General features: G+C 56.1%; 1 protein-coding gene across 2 annotated transcripts in view; it reads left to right on the top strand.

Moving 5' to 3' along the window:
* Positions 1 to 13,091, top strand: part of LOC133358309 (integrin alpha-6-like) — a 93,600-nt gene that overhangs the window by 68,428 nt on the left and 12,081 nt on the right. Inside the window, exons 18-25 of one of the 2 annotated variants that reach the window (XM_061576565.1) lie at positions 492 to 569; positions 3,057 to 3,159; positions 5,594 to 5,785; positions 6,790 to 6,903; positions 7,492 to 7,599; positions 8,642 to 8,743; positions 9,925 to 10,050; positions 12,810 to 12,971. In XM_061576565.1, coding sequence (XP_061432549.1) covers positions 492 to 569; positions 3,057 to 3,159; positions 5,594 to 5,785; positions 6,790 to 6,903; positions 7,492 to 7,599; positions 8,642 to 8,743; positions 9,925 to 10,050; positions 12,810 to 12,926 — 940 coding nt within the window. In that variant the 3' untranslated portion in view covers positions 12,927 to 12,971. Of the gene's footprint in view, positions 1 to 491; positions 570 to 3,056; positions 3,160 to 5,593; positions 5,786 to 6,786; positions 6,904 to 7,491; positions 7,600 to 8,641; positions 8,744 to 9,924; positions 10,051 to 12,809; positions 12,972 to 13,091 lie in introns of both variants that reach the window. The other variant, XM_061576564.1, reaches the window with a different exon arrangement.

The following is a 13,091-nucleotide window of genomic DNA, read 5'->3' as shown; positions in this document are numbered from 1 at the left end:
GCGTGTACGTGGTGTGACGCTCCTTGCGTGTACGTGGTGTGACGCTCCTTGCGTGTACGTGGTGTGACGCTCCTTGCGTGTACGTGGTGTGACGCTCCTTGCGTGTACGTGGTGTGACGCTCCTTGCGTGTACGTGGTGTGACGCTCCTTGCGTGTACGTGGTGTGACGCTCCTTGCGTGTACGTGGTGTGACGCTCCTTACGTGTACGTGGTGTGACGCTCCTTGCGTGTACGTGGTGTGACGCTCCTTACGTGTACGTGGTGTGACGCTCCTTACGTGTACGTGGTGTGACGCTCCTTACGTGTACGCGGTGTGACGCTCTTTACGTGTACGCGGTGTGACGCTCCTTGCGTGTACACGGTGTGACGCTCTTTACGTGTACGTGGTGTGACGCTCCTTACGTGTACGTGGTGTGACGCTCCTTACGTGTACGTGGTGTGACGCTCCTTACGTGTACGCGGTGTGACGCGGTGTGATGTTTGTGTCACAGTGCCAGTGAGCAGCACACCCTACAGCCGATCGTGGCGCGTCTCCTCGTGAGAGTAGAAATCCAGCTCTCCCTCACAGGGTGCGTCATTATCGCCATCATCGCCATCATCACTATCATTATCACTATTGTCATCATCACCATTATCACGATCATTATCACCATCATCATCACCATTTCTGTGTGCCCTCGCGTGTCTCTCCACGTGTCTTTCCGTGTGCTACCCACGCATCTCTCCGTGTGTCTGTCCATGTGTCTCCGTGTGTCTCTCCGTGTGTCTCTCCGTGTCTCTTCGTGTGTCTCCGTGTATCTCTCCATGTGTCTCCGTGTGTCTCTCCGTGTGTCTCTCCGTGTCTCTCCGTGTGTCTCTCCGTGTGTCTCTCCGTGTGTCTCTCCGTGTCTCTCATGTGTCTCCGTGTCTCTCCGTGTGTCTCTCCGTGTCTCTCCGTGTGTCTTTCCCCATCTATCTCTCCGTGTATCTCTGTCTCTCCGTGTATCTCTCCGTGTCTCTCTCCACACGTCTCTCCATGTGCCACCCGGGTGTCTCTCTGTGTCTCTCCATGTCTCTCCGTGTCTCTCCGTGTGTCTCTCCACACGTCTGCCCATGTGTCTTCGTGTGTCTCTCCGTGTGTCTCTCCGTGTGTCTCTCCGTGTCTCTCATGTGTCTCCGTGTCTCTCCGTGTGTCTCCGTGTGTCACTCCACGTTTCTCCGTGTCTCTCCGCGTGTCTCCGTGTGTCTCTCCGTGTCTTTCCGTGTCTCTCCGTGTGTCTCTCCGTGTCTTTCCGTGCCTCTCCGTGTGTCTCTCTGTGTCTCTCCGTGTCTCTCCGTGTCTCTCCGTGTGTCTCTCCACGTCTCTCCGTGCCTCTCCGTGTGTCTCTCCACGTCTCTCCGTGTGTCTCTCCGTGTCTCTCCGTGTGTCTCCGTGTCTCTCCGTGTGTCTCCGTGTCTCTCCGTGTCTCTCCGTGTGTCTCTCCGTGTCTCTCCGTGTGTCTCTCCACGTCTCTCCGTGTGTCTCTCCGTGTCTCTCCGTGTGTCTCTCCACGTCTCTCCGTGTGTTTTTGTGTCTCTCCGTGTCTCTCCGTGTGTCTCTCCGTGTCTCTCCGTGTGTCTCCGTGTCTCTCCGTGTCTCTCCGTGTGTCTCTCCGTGTCTCTCCGTGTCTCTCCGTGTGTCTCCGTGTCTCTCCGTGTCTCTCCGTGTGTCTCTCCACGTCTCTCCGTGTCTCTCCGTGTGTCTCTCCACGTCTCTCCGTGCCTCTCCGTGTGTCTCTCCACGTCTCTCCGTGTGTCTCTCCGTGTCTCTCCGTGTGTCTCCGTGTCTCTCCGTGTGTCTCCGTGTCTCTCCGTGTCTCTCTGTGTGTCTCTCCGTGTCTCTCCGTGTGTCTCTCCGTGTCTCTCCGTGTCTCTCCGTGTGTCTCTCCGTGTCTCTCCGTGTCTCTCCGTGTGTCTCCGTGTCTCTCCGTGTCTCTCCGTGTGTCTCTCCACGTCTCTCCGTGTGTCTCTCCGTGTTTCTCCGTGTGTCTCTCCGTGTCTCTCCATGTCTTTCCGTGTGTCTCTCCACGTCTCTCCGTGTGTCTCTCCGTGTCTCTCCGTGTGTCTCCGTGTCTCTCCGTGTGTCTCCGTGTCTCTCCGTGTGTCTCTCCACGTCTCTCCGTGTGTTTTTGTGTCTCTCCGTGTCTCTCCGTGTCTCTCCGTGTGTCTCTCCACGTCTCTCCGTGCCTCTCCGTGTGTCTCTCCACGTCTCTCCGTGTGTCTCTCCGTGTGTCTCTCCGTGTGTCTCCGTGTCTCTCCGTGTCTCTCCGTGTGTCTCCGTGTCTCTCCGTGTGTCTCCGTGTCTCTCCGTGTCTCTCCGTGTGTCTCTCCGTGTCTCTCCGTGTGTCTCTCCACGTCTCTCCGTGTGTTTTTGTGTCTCTCCGTGTCTCTCCGTGTGTCTCTCCGTGTCTCTCCGTGTGTCTCCGTGTCTCTCCGTGTGTCTCCGTGTCTCTCCGTGTGTTTTTGTGTCTCTCCGTGTCTCTCCGTGTGTCTCTCCGTGTCTCTCCGTGTGTCTCCGTGTCTCTCCGTGTCTCTCCGTGTGTCTCTCCGTGTCTCTCCGTGTGTCTCCGTGTCTCTCCGTGTCTCTCCGTGTGTCTCTCCACGTCTCTCCGTGTGTCTCTCCGTGTCTCTCCATGTCTTTCCGTGTGTCTCTCCACGTCTCTCCGTGTGTCTCTCCGTGTCTCTCCGTGTGTCTCCGTGTCTCTCCGTGTGTCTCCGTGTCTCTCCGTGTCTCTCCGTGTGTCTCTCCACGTCTCTCCGTGTGTCTCTCCGTGTCTCTCCGTGTGTCTCTCCGTGTCTCTCCTTGTCTCTCCGTGTGTCTCCGTGTGTATCTCCGTGCGTCTCTCCACACGTCTCTCCATGTGCCACCCGCGTGTCTCTCCGTGTGTCTCTCCGTGTGTCTCCGTGTGTCTCTCCGTGTGTCTCCGTGTGTCTCTCCACGTCTCTTCGTGTCTCTCCGTGTGTCTCTCCGTGTGTCTCTCCGCACGCGTCATCTGACCATGCGTGCGTGCTCGCGCGTCCTCCTCCTCCTCCTCCAGGCTGGTGAAACCGTCTCAGGTGACGTTCGGGGGACGCGTGCAGGGCGAGAGTGCGATGAATGCGGAGGAGGACGTGGGCAGCCTCGTGGAGTACACCTTCGCCGTGAGTCACCGACGGCGCGCGCACGCGCGTCACGATCACCGGGCGAACCGCAGCCGAGACGACTTTCGGGGTCGTTCCCCGCTGTTCGTGGCGCCCCTCCCGGGGCTCCCGGCACGATGGCAGTGCGGTGAACGATGGCAGTGCGGTGAACGATGGCAGTGCGGTGAATGATGGCAGCGTGGTGAATGATGGCAGTGTGGTGAATGATGGCAGTGCGGTGAACGATGGCAGTGTGGTGAATGATGGCAGTGCGGTGAACGATGGCAGTGCGGTGAATGATGGCAGTGCGGTGAACGATGGCAGCGCGGTGAACGATGGCAGCGCGGTGAACGCGCCCAGTGGCTTTTGCCGTCGCGTCGTTGGAGATTATCTCTCGCGCCGATAAATGGGGAGCGGGCGTTCATTTCCATTTGTGCCGCTACCACCAACGTCATGATCACCGAGAACACCTCCACCATCATCACCACCACTGACCGACCCTTCCATTATTCTCACCCCTACCACCAACATCTTTACCACCACCTCCTCCGTCACCACCACTCTCACCGCCACCACCACAACCACCACTTCCACCCTCACCACCACCACCGTCATCACCCCTACCACCACCACCTCCACCACTACTTCCATCACCACCACTCTCACCACCACCACTCCCACCCTCACCACCACCACCACCACCGTCATCACCCCCACCACCACCATCATCACCCCTACCACCACCACCATCATCACCCCTACCACCACCACCTTCGCCACTACTTCCATCACCACCACGCCTACCACCACCACTCCCACCGCCACCACCACCACCACCATCATCACCCCTACCACCACCACCACCATCATCACCCCTACCACCACCACCTCCGCCACTACTTCCATCACCACCACGCCTACCACCACCACTCCCACCCTCACCACCACCACCGTCATCACCCCTACCACCACCACCTCCACCACTACTTCCATCACCACCACTCTCACCACCACCACTCCCACAACCACCACTCCCACCCTCACCACCACCACCACCATCACCCCTATCACGACCTCTACCAATACTTATGTCACCACCACGCCTACCACCACCACTCCCACCCTCACCACCACCACCGTCATCACCTCCACCACCACCACCACCATCATCACCCCTACCACCACCACCTCCGCCACTACTTCCGCCACCACCACTCCCACCCTCACCACCACCACCGTCATCACCCCCACCACCATCACCCCCAACACCACCACCACCACCACCTCCACCACTACTTCCATCACCACCACTCTGACCACCACCACTCCCACCCTCACCACCACCACCACCGTCATCACCCCCACCACCATCATCACCCCTACCACCACCACCTCCACCACTACTTCCATCACCACCACCCTCACCACCACCGCTCCCACCCTCACCACCACCACTCCCACCCTCACCACCACCACCACCATCACCCCTACCACCACCACCTCCGCCACTACTTCCGCCACTACCACTCCCACCCTCACCACCACCACCGTCATCACCCCCACCACCACCACCATCATCACCCCTACCACCACCACCTCCGCCACTACTTCCTCCACCACCACTCCCACCCTCACCACCACCACTCCCATCCTCACCACCACCACCGTCATCACCCCTACCACGACCTCTACCAATAATTATGTCACCACCACGCCTACCACCACCACTCCCACCCTCACCACCACCACCGTCATCACCCCTACCACCACCACCTCCGTCACCACCACTCCCACCCTCACCACCACCATCATCACCCCACCACCACCACCGTCATCACCCCTACCACCACCACCTCCACCACTACTTCCGCCACCACCACTCCCACCCTCACCACCACCACCACCACTCCCACCCTCACCACCACCGCCATCATCACCCCTACCACCACCACCTCCACCACTACTTCCATCACCACCACTCTCACCACCACCACTCCCACCCTCACCACCACCACCACCATCATCACCACCACCACCTCCGCCACTACTTCTGCCACCACCACTCTCACCACCACCACTCCCACCCTCACCACCACCACCACCGTCATCACCATCATCACCACCACCATCATCACCCCTACCACCACCACCTCCGCCACTACTTCCGCCACCACCACTCCCACCCTCACCACCACCATCATCACCCCCACCACCACCTCCATCACTACTTCCATCACCACCACTCTCACCACCACCACTCCCACCGTCACCACCACCATCACCACCACCACCATCATCACCCCTACCACCACCACCTCCGCCACTACTTCCGCCACCACCACTCCCACCCTCACCACCACCACTCCCACCCTCACCACCACCACCACCATCACCCCCTCCTCCCCACCGCTATTTCACATCACCGCCGCCATCTCCACCCCCCCCCCGCCGGCAGGTGAGTAACCTTGGCAAGCCGCTGCTGGCGAACAACGAGGATGGCACGGTGCTGGTGAACGTCTCGGTGCCCACCACCACCGCGTCGGGGAAGTGGCTGCTCTACCTGGTGAGCGTCCACACGGCGTTGGGCGCACAGCCACACGTGACCTGCCAGCCCGCCGGGGTCACCATCAACGAGCTGAACCTCGAGGTAACGAGCGACGCGCGTGTGGGTGGGTGTGTAGGTGCGTGAGTGGGTGGGTGGGTGGGTGTGTGGGTGGGTGGGTGTGTGGGTGGGTGGGTGCGTGGGTGGGTGCGTGCGTGGGTGGGTGCGTGCGTGGGTGGGTGCGTGGGTTGGTGCGTGGGTGGGTGCGTGGGTGGGTGGGTGGGTGTGTGGGTGGGTGTGTGGGTGGGTGTGTGGGTGGGTGCGTGGGTGGGTGGGTGTGTGGGTGGGTGGGTGCGTGGGTGGGTGCGTGGGTGGGTACGTGGGTGGGTGCGTGCGTGAGTGGGTGCGCGTGTGTGTGCGCGTGTGGGTGCGCGGGTGGGTTGGGGAGCGGTGGTGTAGTGGTTAGCGCGCTGTGCTATGAACCTGGCGACCCGGGTTCGATTCCTGCTCACGGCCAACACCGGTGACGATTATCTGAACCGGTCCTGGGCTTCCCCTAGGTCGACTCAGCCTGAAATGAGTACCTGGTGCGGTAGTAAACATCGCCACTGGGGAGGCAAAGGCGGCCCGGCGTGGTGCTGGCCACCCACCCCCTCGTGTACCGTTCCGGCCTTCATAGGTGCTCGCTAACAATTACTTGCCCCTACAGTCTGTTAAGGCTGTACGGGGGATCTTTGTCTTTGTGCGTGTGTGGGTGGGTGTGTGGGTGTGTGGGTGGGTGTATGTGTGTGTGTGTGCGTGCGTGCGTGGGTATGTGGGTGGCCACGGGGGGAGGGGGGGTACGAGGGGAGGGGTACGAGGGGAGGGGTACGAGGGGGGGAGTATGCGGCACGCGTACACAGAATGAATGAATGGGGAATTAATGGGCAAGGAATGAATGGAGAATGAATGGGGAATGAATGAATGGGGAATGAATGATGTACGTACGTTGAATGTATTTTGCACCGTACGTAGCCAACCGTGCTCATGCAATGCACGGGGAATGAAGAGGAATGAAGAGGAAGGAGGAACGAACGAGGATTGACTTGTCACGTGGCGTTGTGCAGCAGAGCTCGCTGGGTGGAGCGAGGAGGAGGAGGAGGGGGGCGGAGGAGCCTGAGGGGGGCGGGGCCAGGAAGACGGCGCTCGTGATTGGCGGAGGGAAAAAACCCTCGGCGACTTTCGTGAGTATCACCATCATCATCATCACCATCATCACCACCATCATCAACCATGATCACCACCATCATCATCATCACCACCACCATCATCACCTTCATCATCAACTATCATCACCATCATCATCACCACCATCATCATCACCATCATCACCACCATCATCAACAACATCATCATCAACAACATCATCATCACCATCATCATCACCATCATCATCATCGTCATCACCACCATCAACAACATCACCATCATCATCATCATCCACAACCATCATCAACAACATCATCATCATCAACAACAACATCATCATCATCAACCACCATCATCATCATCATCAACCACAACCATCATCATCATCACCATCATCAACAACATCACCATCATCATCATCAACCACAACCATCATTGGTGGAGGGGGTCGGAGGAGATAGAGAGAAGAGCTTCTAATGGTCCGCAGTAGTTCGGCGCGTGTTGTGCATCTCTCGCCATCGTCATCGTGGTGGTGTTGGTGGTGGTGGTGATCGTCATCGTGGTTGATGGTGGCGATCGTCAGCGTGGTTGATGGTGGTGGTTGTGTGTGCGTGTCGCCGCAGGACTGCGCGTCGTCGCGCTGCGTGAATCTGCTCTGTCCGCTCGACGGGCTCACGGGCGCCGGCACGGTGATGCTGCGCACACGCGTCTGGAACAGCACCTTCCTGGAGGTGAGGTGCCTGCAGCACCCACCGCCAGCACCACCACCAGCACCATCACCACCGCCAGCACAACCAACACCACCAGCACCATCACCACCGCCAGCACAACCAACACCACCAGCACCATCACCACCGCCAGCACCGCCACCACCGCCACCACCACCAGCACAGCCACTACCGCCAGCACCACCACCACCACGGCCACCATCGCCAGTACCGCCAGCACAACCAACACCACCAATACCGCCACCACCGCCACCACCACCCGCACCACGAAAGCAAGTAATAGCCTGAACAGACTGTGTGTGAGTGTGTGAGTGAGTGGGTGAGTGTGTGAGTGAGTGAGTGGGTGAATGTGTGAGTGAGTGAGTATGTAAGTGAGTGAGTGTGTGAGTGAGTGAGTGTGTGAGTGAGTGTGTGAGTATGTGAGTATGTGAGTGAGTGTGTGTGAGTGATTGAGTGCGTGAGTGTGTGAGTGAGTGAGTGGGTGAATGTGTGAGTGAGTGAGTATGTAAGTGAGTGAGTGAGTGTGTGAGTGAGTGAGTGTGTGAGTGAGTATGTGAGTGAGTGTGTGTGTGTGAGTGAGTGAGTGTGTGAGTGAGTATGTGAGTGAGTGTGTGTGTGTGAGTGAGTGAGTGCGTGAGTGTGTGTGTGAGTGAGTGTGTGTGAGTGAGTGTGTGAGTGAGTGCGTGAGTGTGTGAGTGAGTGTGTGAGTGAGTGAGTGTGTGAGTGAGTGGGTGAGTGTCTGAGTGAGTGAGTAGATGAGTGAGTGTGTGAGTGTGTGAGTGAGTGAGTGTGTGAGTGAGTGAGTGTGTGAGTGAGTGAGTGTGTGAGTGAGTGAGTGAGTGTGTGAGTGTGTGAGTGAGTGGGTGAATGTATGAGTGAGTGAGTGTGTGAGTGAGTGAGTATGTAAGTGAGTGAGTGTGTGAGTGAGTGAGTGTGTGAGTGTGTGAGTGAGTGTGTGAGTGAGTGTGTGTGTGAGTGAGTGAGTGTGTGAGTGAGTGAGTGCTTGCCTGCGTGCTAACGTTGTCTCTCTCCCGCCGTTCCGCAGGATTACATCAAATACGAAAACATGGAGTTGTACGTCACGGCCAACATCATCTTCAGAGCCAAGAACCCAAACGTGAAGATGCCGAACGTGACCCCAATCAGGGTGAGCAAGGGAGGGTTCCGTGTCTGATCCTAACGGGGTGGGGGTGGGGGCAGGGGGGGGCGGGGGGGGGGGTAGGGGTCACACGGGGACGGTGTGGCTGCGTCGATTCACGTCGTCAGTTCTCCGAATTCACGACGGGTGGAGCGGTGGCGCAGCGGTTAGCGCGCTGCGTTACGACGTTTCGCCAGTAATTACAACCAGCATCATCAGGCGGCAGCCAGATTTGCTCTCCCAACACACCAGGGTTTGCTGTAATAGTAATGAATTGGCATGCTCTGTTTACGTGACAAACCTTACTGGTTGGCTGTGTTGGATGGTGGCGGGTTTAACGACACGTTTATATATTTACGCCATCTAACCCAAAAAAAACCCCTGTATTATGGATAATGGTGACTCTAGATTTGAAGCTTTCGTGACTGCAAGGATTCATATTCTTAGGTTTTTTCGGTAAAGTCACGTAGGTAAATGTGACTTTAAAGTCACGTAGGTAAGCGTGACTTTACCGAAAAAACCTAAGGATAATGGTGACGTTGACGGCGGTGATGATGGTGATGTTGGTGGTGATCGTGATGACGTTGGTGATGATGGTGGTGATGATGATGCTACTCACGAAAGTCGCTGAGAGTTTTTTTCCCGGCGATGTTGACGATGATGATGTTGTTGGTGACGTCGGTAAGGGAAGTTCGTGGTGATGGCGGTGGTGAAGTTGATGACGCCGACGGCGGTGATATTAAAAAAATAAAAAGTGTTTAAAGAGTCTTCTTGGTTCTTTCGGTAAAGTCACGTAGAAGGGAAGTAATAAAATAATAAAAATAAAACATAATAAAATAATTCTCACGACGTTTCGGCCACAACACAAGCAGCCGTCCTCAGGTGAAAACCAGGTCTGTCGAGAAGACAGCGTCATTCAGACGCTGTCGCCTCGACAGACCTGGTTTTTATTATGTTTTATTTTTATTATTTTATTACTTCCCTTCTATGTGACTTTACCAAAAGAACCAGGAAGATGAATCCCTGCAGTCACGAAAGCTTTAAATCAAAATTTACTATGTTTGTTTTCTCATTCATGTGTACCTGAAGATGGTTGCTTGTGTTGCAATCGAAACGTCGCATTCTATTATTATTATTAAATTTTATTTATTTCCACGTAAAGAGTCGTTGACAGTTCCGTCTCCGCGCAGGTGCGTCTCACGCTGGACCCCGACGGCACGGTGACCCCGTCGGCGCCTATCCCCTGGTGGGTTATCGCTCTGTCGGTCGCCGCCGGTGTCTTCGTGCTTCTGCTGCTTGTCGTGCTGCTGTGGAAGGTGAGCCGCCCGGCACCCGGCACCACGGCGGCTAGGAGATGTTAACTACCTCGCCTGGCATGCAGGAGAGCTAAAGCCCCAGTGGATTCCCAATAATAAGAAAGAAATTGAATGTCGTTTGGGTCTTTTGGCAAAGTCACGTAGATAGTCTAGATTTGAAGTTTTTGTGACTGTGGGGATCCGTACTCTTTGGTTCTTTGGGTAAAGTCGTGTAGTTATAAAATTAAATAAATTAAATCACGACGTTTCGGGCGCAACAAAAGCGTCCGTCATCAGGTGGGACAACCACAGCAAGAAACAATTGCTGAAGTGGGAAAAAGGGGCTGCTGCGACAAGAGGCCATATAGGCAAGAGAAGGGGGGGAGGAGCCAGGGAGGTGAGACAGGGAGGGGTGGGGGTGTGGGGTAGAGGGAGTGGAGGCTACAATTAAGACTCAAGCACGGCAGAAAATGCCGAGGTGGGGAGTGGGAGGGCTTGGTAGCCAGGAAGGAGATACAGGGAGGGTGGGGAGTTCAAATTGATAGGTTCAAAGACAATAACAAAGAAATGACAAAACCGACGACGTTTCGATCGCAACACAAGCGCTCGTCATCAGGAAGAGCATCAGGAGGACGACGAACGCTTGTGATGCGATCGAAACGTCGTCGTTTTTTTTATTTTTTGTTATTTTCTTTGAACCTATCCACGTGACTTTGCCGAATGACCCAAAGAATATGAATCCCTGCAGTCACGAAAGCTCAAAGTCAAGATTGAAAGAAATGGAGCGTGCGGTCTTGTTAAGTGGCGGTGAGGACACGGGCGAGCGACCTGCAGGTTCACTGCCACCCCCCTCCTAGACCACGAGGTCCACTCAAGGGGGAAATCGATCGATTAGCGGGCGCCGTGGTGGAGAGATGTTAACTACCTCGCCTGGTATACAGGAGGTCGTGGGTTCGATCCCGACCCTGGTCCGCGTGTCTCTCTCTCCACGTGGTCGCATTGATTTTTTTCCGGGTCCTCCGCTTTTTTCTCTCCACATTTCGAATCAATGTCGCGCGTTTCAGAGTGTTTGGCCGCTTGTAAATTTCCACGTGATGATGATGGTGCTGAGCCACTTCGTTGAGCTGTCATTTGTGATATCCAAGTCGGCGGGGCCTTACCTGGCAAAATAAAATTTAGTTCGTAAGTCTTCTCCCGAGTCAGGAGCGGTTCGATCGCTCGATTGAGTGTCGAGGCGTCGGCCGATCAACGTCCTGATCGAGCTTACGGTCCTGACTTAGCCCCCAGTGGAAATTATGCATTACTGTGGCGGGGACAAGTCTATCTGTAGGAAAAACCACCGCTGACTTCCCCACAAAGTGGTACGAAATGTATAGGCCCCTGAGGGATGATGGGCTGAACCAACCTCCCCCCGATCAGGATTTGAACTCGCATCGTTTCCGATTGCGAGCAGCCCCAGGTGGTAGGTGTGGCCAGAACGATGCCCGGCCGCCTTTGTCTCCCCAGTGCTGATATTTACACACCGCACCAGGTACTCGTTTGAGGCCGGGTCCACCTAGAGGAGGCCTTGGACCGGTTCAAATCTTTGTCACTCACCACTGCACCACCGCTCCCCATGTACACACACAATACAAAGACAAAGATCTCCCGTATAGCCTCAACAGACTGTCGGAGCAAGTGCTGTTAGCGAGCACCTATGAAGGCCAGAACGGTACACGAGGGGGTGGGTGGCCAGCACCACGCCCAACCGCCTTTGTCTCCCCAGTGGCGATGTTTACACACCGCACCAGGTACTCATTTGAGGCTGAGTCGACCTAGAGGAGGCCTTGGACCGGTTCAGATAATCGTCACTGGTGTTAGCCGTGAGCGGAATCGAACCCGGGTCGCCGGGTTCATAGCGCAGCGTGCTAACCGCTACACTACCGCTCCCCACAACACACGCACACACACAGGTAAAGATGCTGCAGCATGTATAGAGACAATGCATTCGGCGAGAACGAAACACATTGTTTACCGCGAGTACATCAGCGGCGTTCATTATTGTTGCGTGCGACTGCACGTTGCTGTGTTTGACGGCGGTGTCCGACACGTGGTGTGGAGTCTTTGTCTGTGAGCGCGTCTGTACGTACGCCATTACCATTATTGTTTAATTCATTTTAATTTGTGTTTTTTTTGTTCGTTTCTGTATTTGTACGCGTGCGTGAATCCCATCGCCACCCCCTCGCTGCCATTCACTAACACCCATCGCCTCCTAATACACGCGCGCGCGCTCGCACACACACACACACACGCACACACACATTCACTCAAACGCACACACACATTCACTCGATTCACTCGCACACACACATTCACACGCACACACACATTCACTCGCGCACACACATTCACTCGCGCACACACACACATTCACTCGATTTACACACATTCACTCGCACACACACATTCACTCGATTCACCCGCACACACACATTCACTCGCGCACACATTCACACACACACCTTCACTCGCACACACACATTCACTCGCGCGCACACACATTCACACACCCACATTCAATCGCACACACATCTTCATTCACTCGCATACACACGCACACACACACGTTTGCTCTCACACGCGCGCACGCACGTGCACACACATAAACAACGTACACACACACACGCATTCGTCGGTTCTCACGCACGCACGCACCCACACACGCACGTACGCACGCACGCATACCTGCACGCACACACCAACACATTCACAAATACATAAACGCACGCACACGCACGCAGTGTGGATTCTTCAAGCGGACGAGCAAGGAGATGCGCTATGAGGCCAAGCTGCACAAGGCGAAGATCGGCGCGCAGCCCTCGGAGACCAACAGGCTCACGGCGGAGGAGGACATTTAGCCCCCCCACCCTGGCCCCCCTCACTCCCTCCCCCCCAACATCTCGGTAACTCCACATCATCCTGCATTTCATTTCCCTGTTCGTTTGCCTTTTATTTCGTTTTGTTTGACCTTTTTTTGCTCGACGTCTTGCCCGTTCATTTGTTGTCCGTTGGCACGTGTTCGC

This window comes from Lethenteron reissneri, chromosome 61, assembly GCF_015708825.2.
Source record: "Lethenteron reissneri isolate LAM-NWPU_2019-01 chromosome 61, ASM1570882v1, whole genome shotgun sequence".
NCBI classification, from domain to species: Eukaryota; Metazoa; Chordata; class Hyperoartia; order Petromyzontiformes; family Petromyzontidae; genus Lethenteron; species Lethenteron reissneri.
The sequence above is the reverse complement of the archived record's forward strand: the minus strand, read 5'-3'. Positions and strand labels throughout refer to the sequence as shown.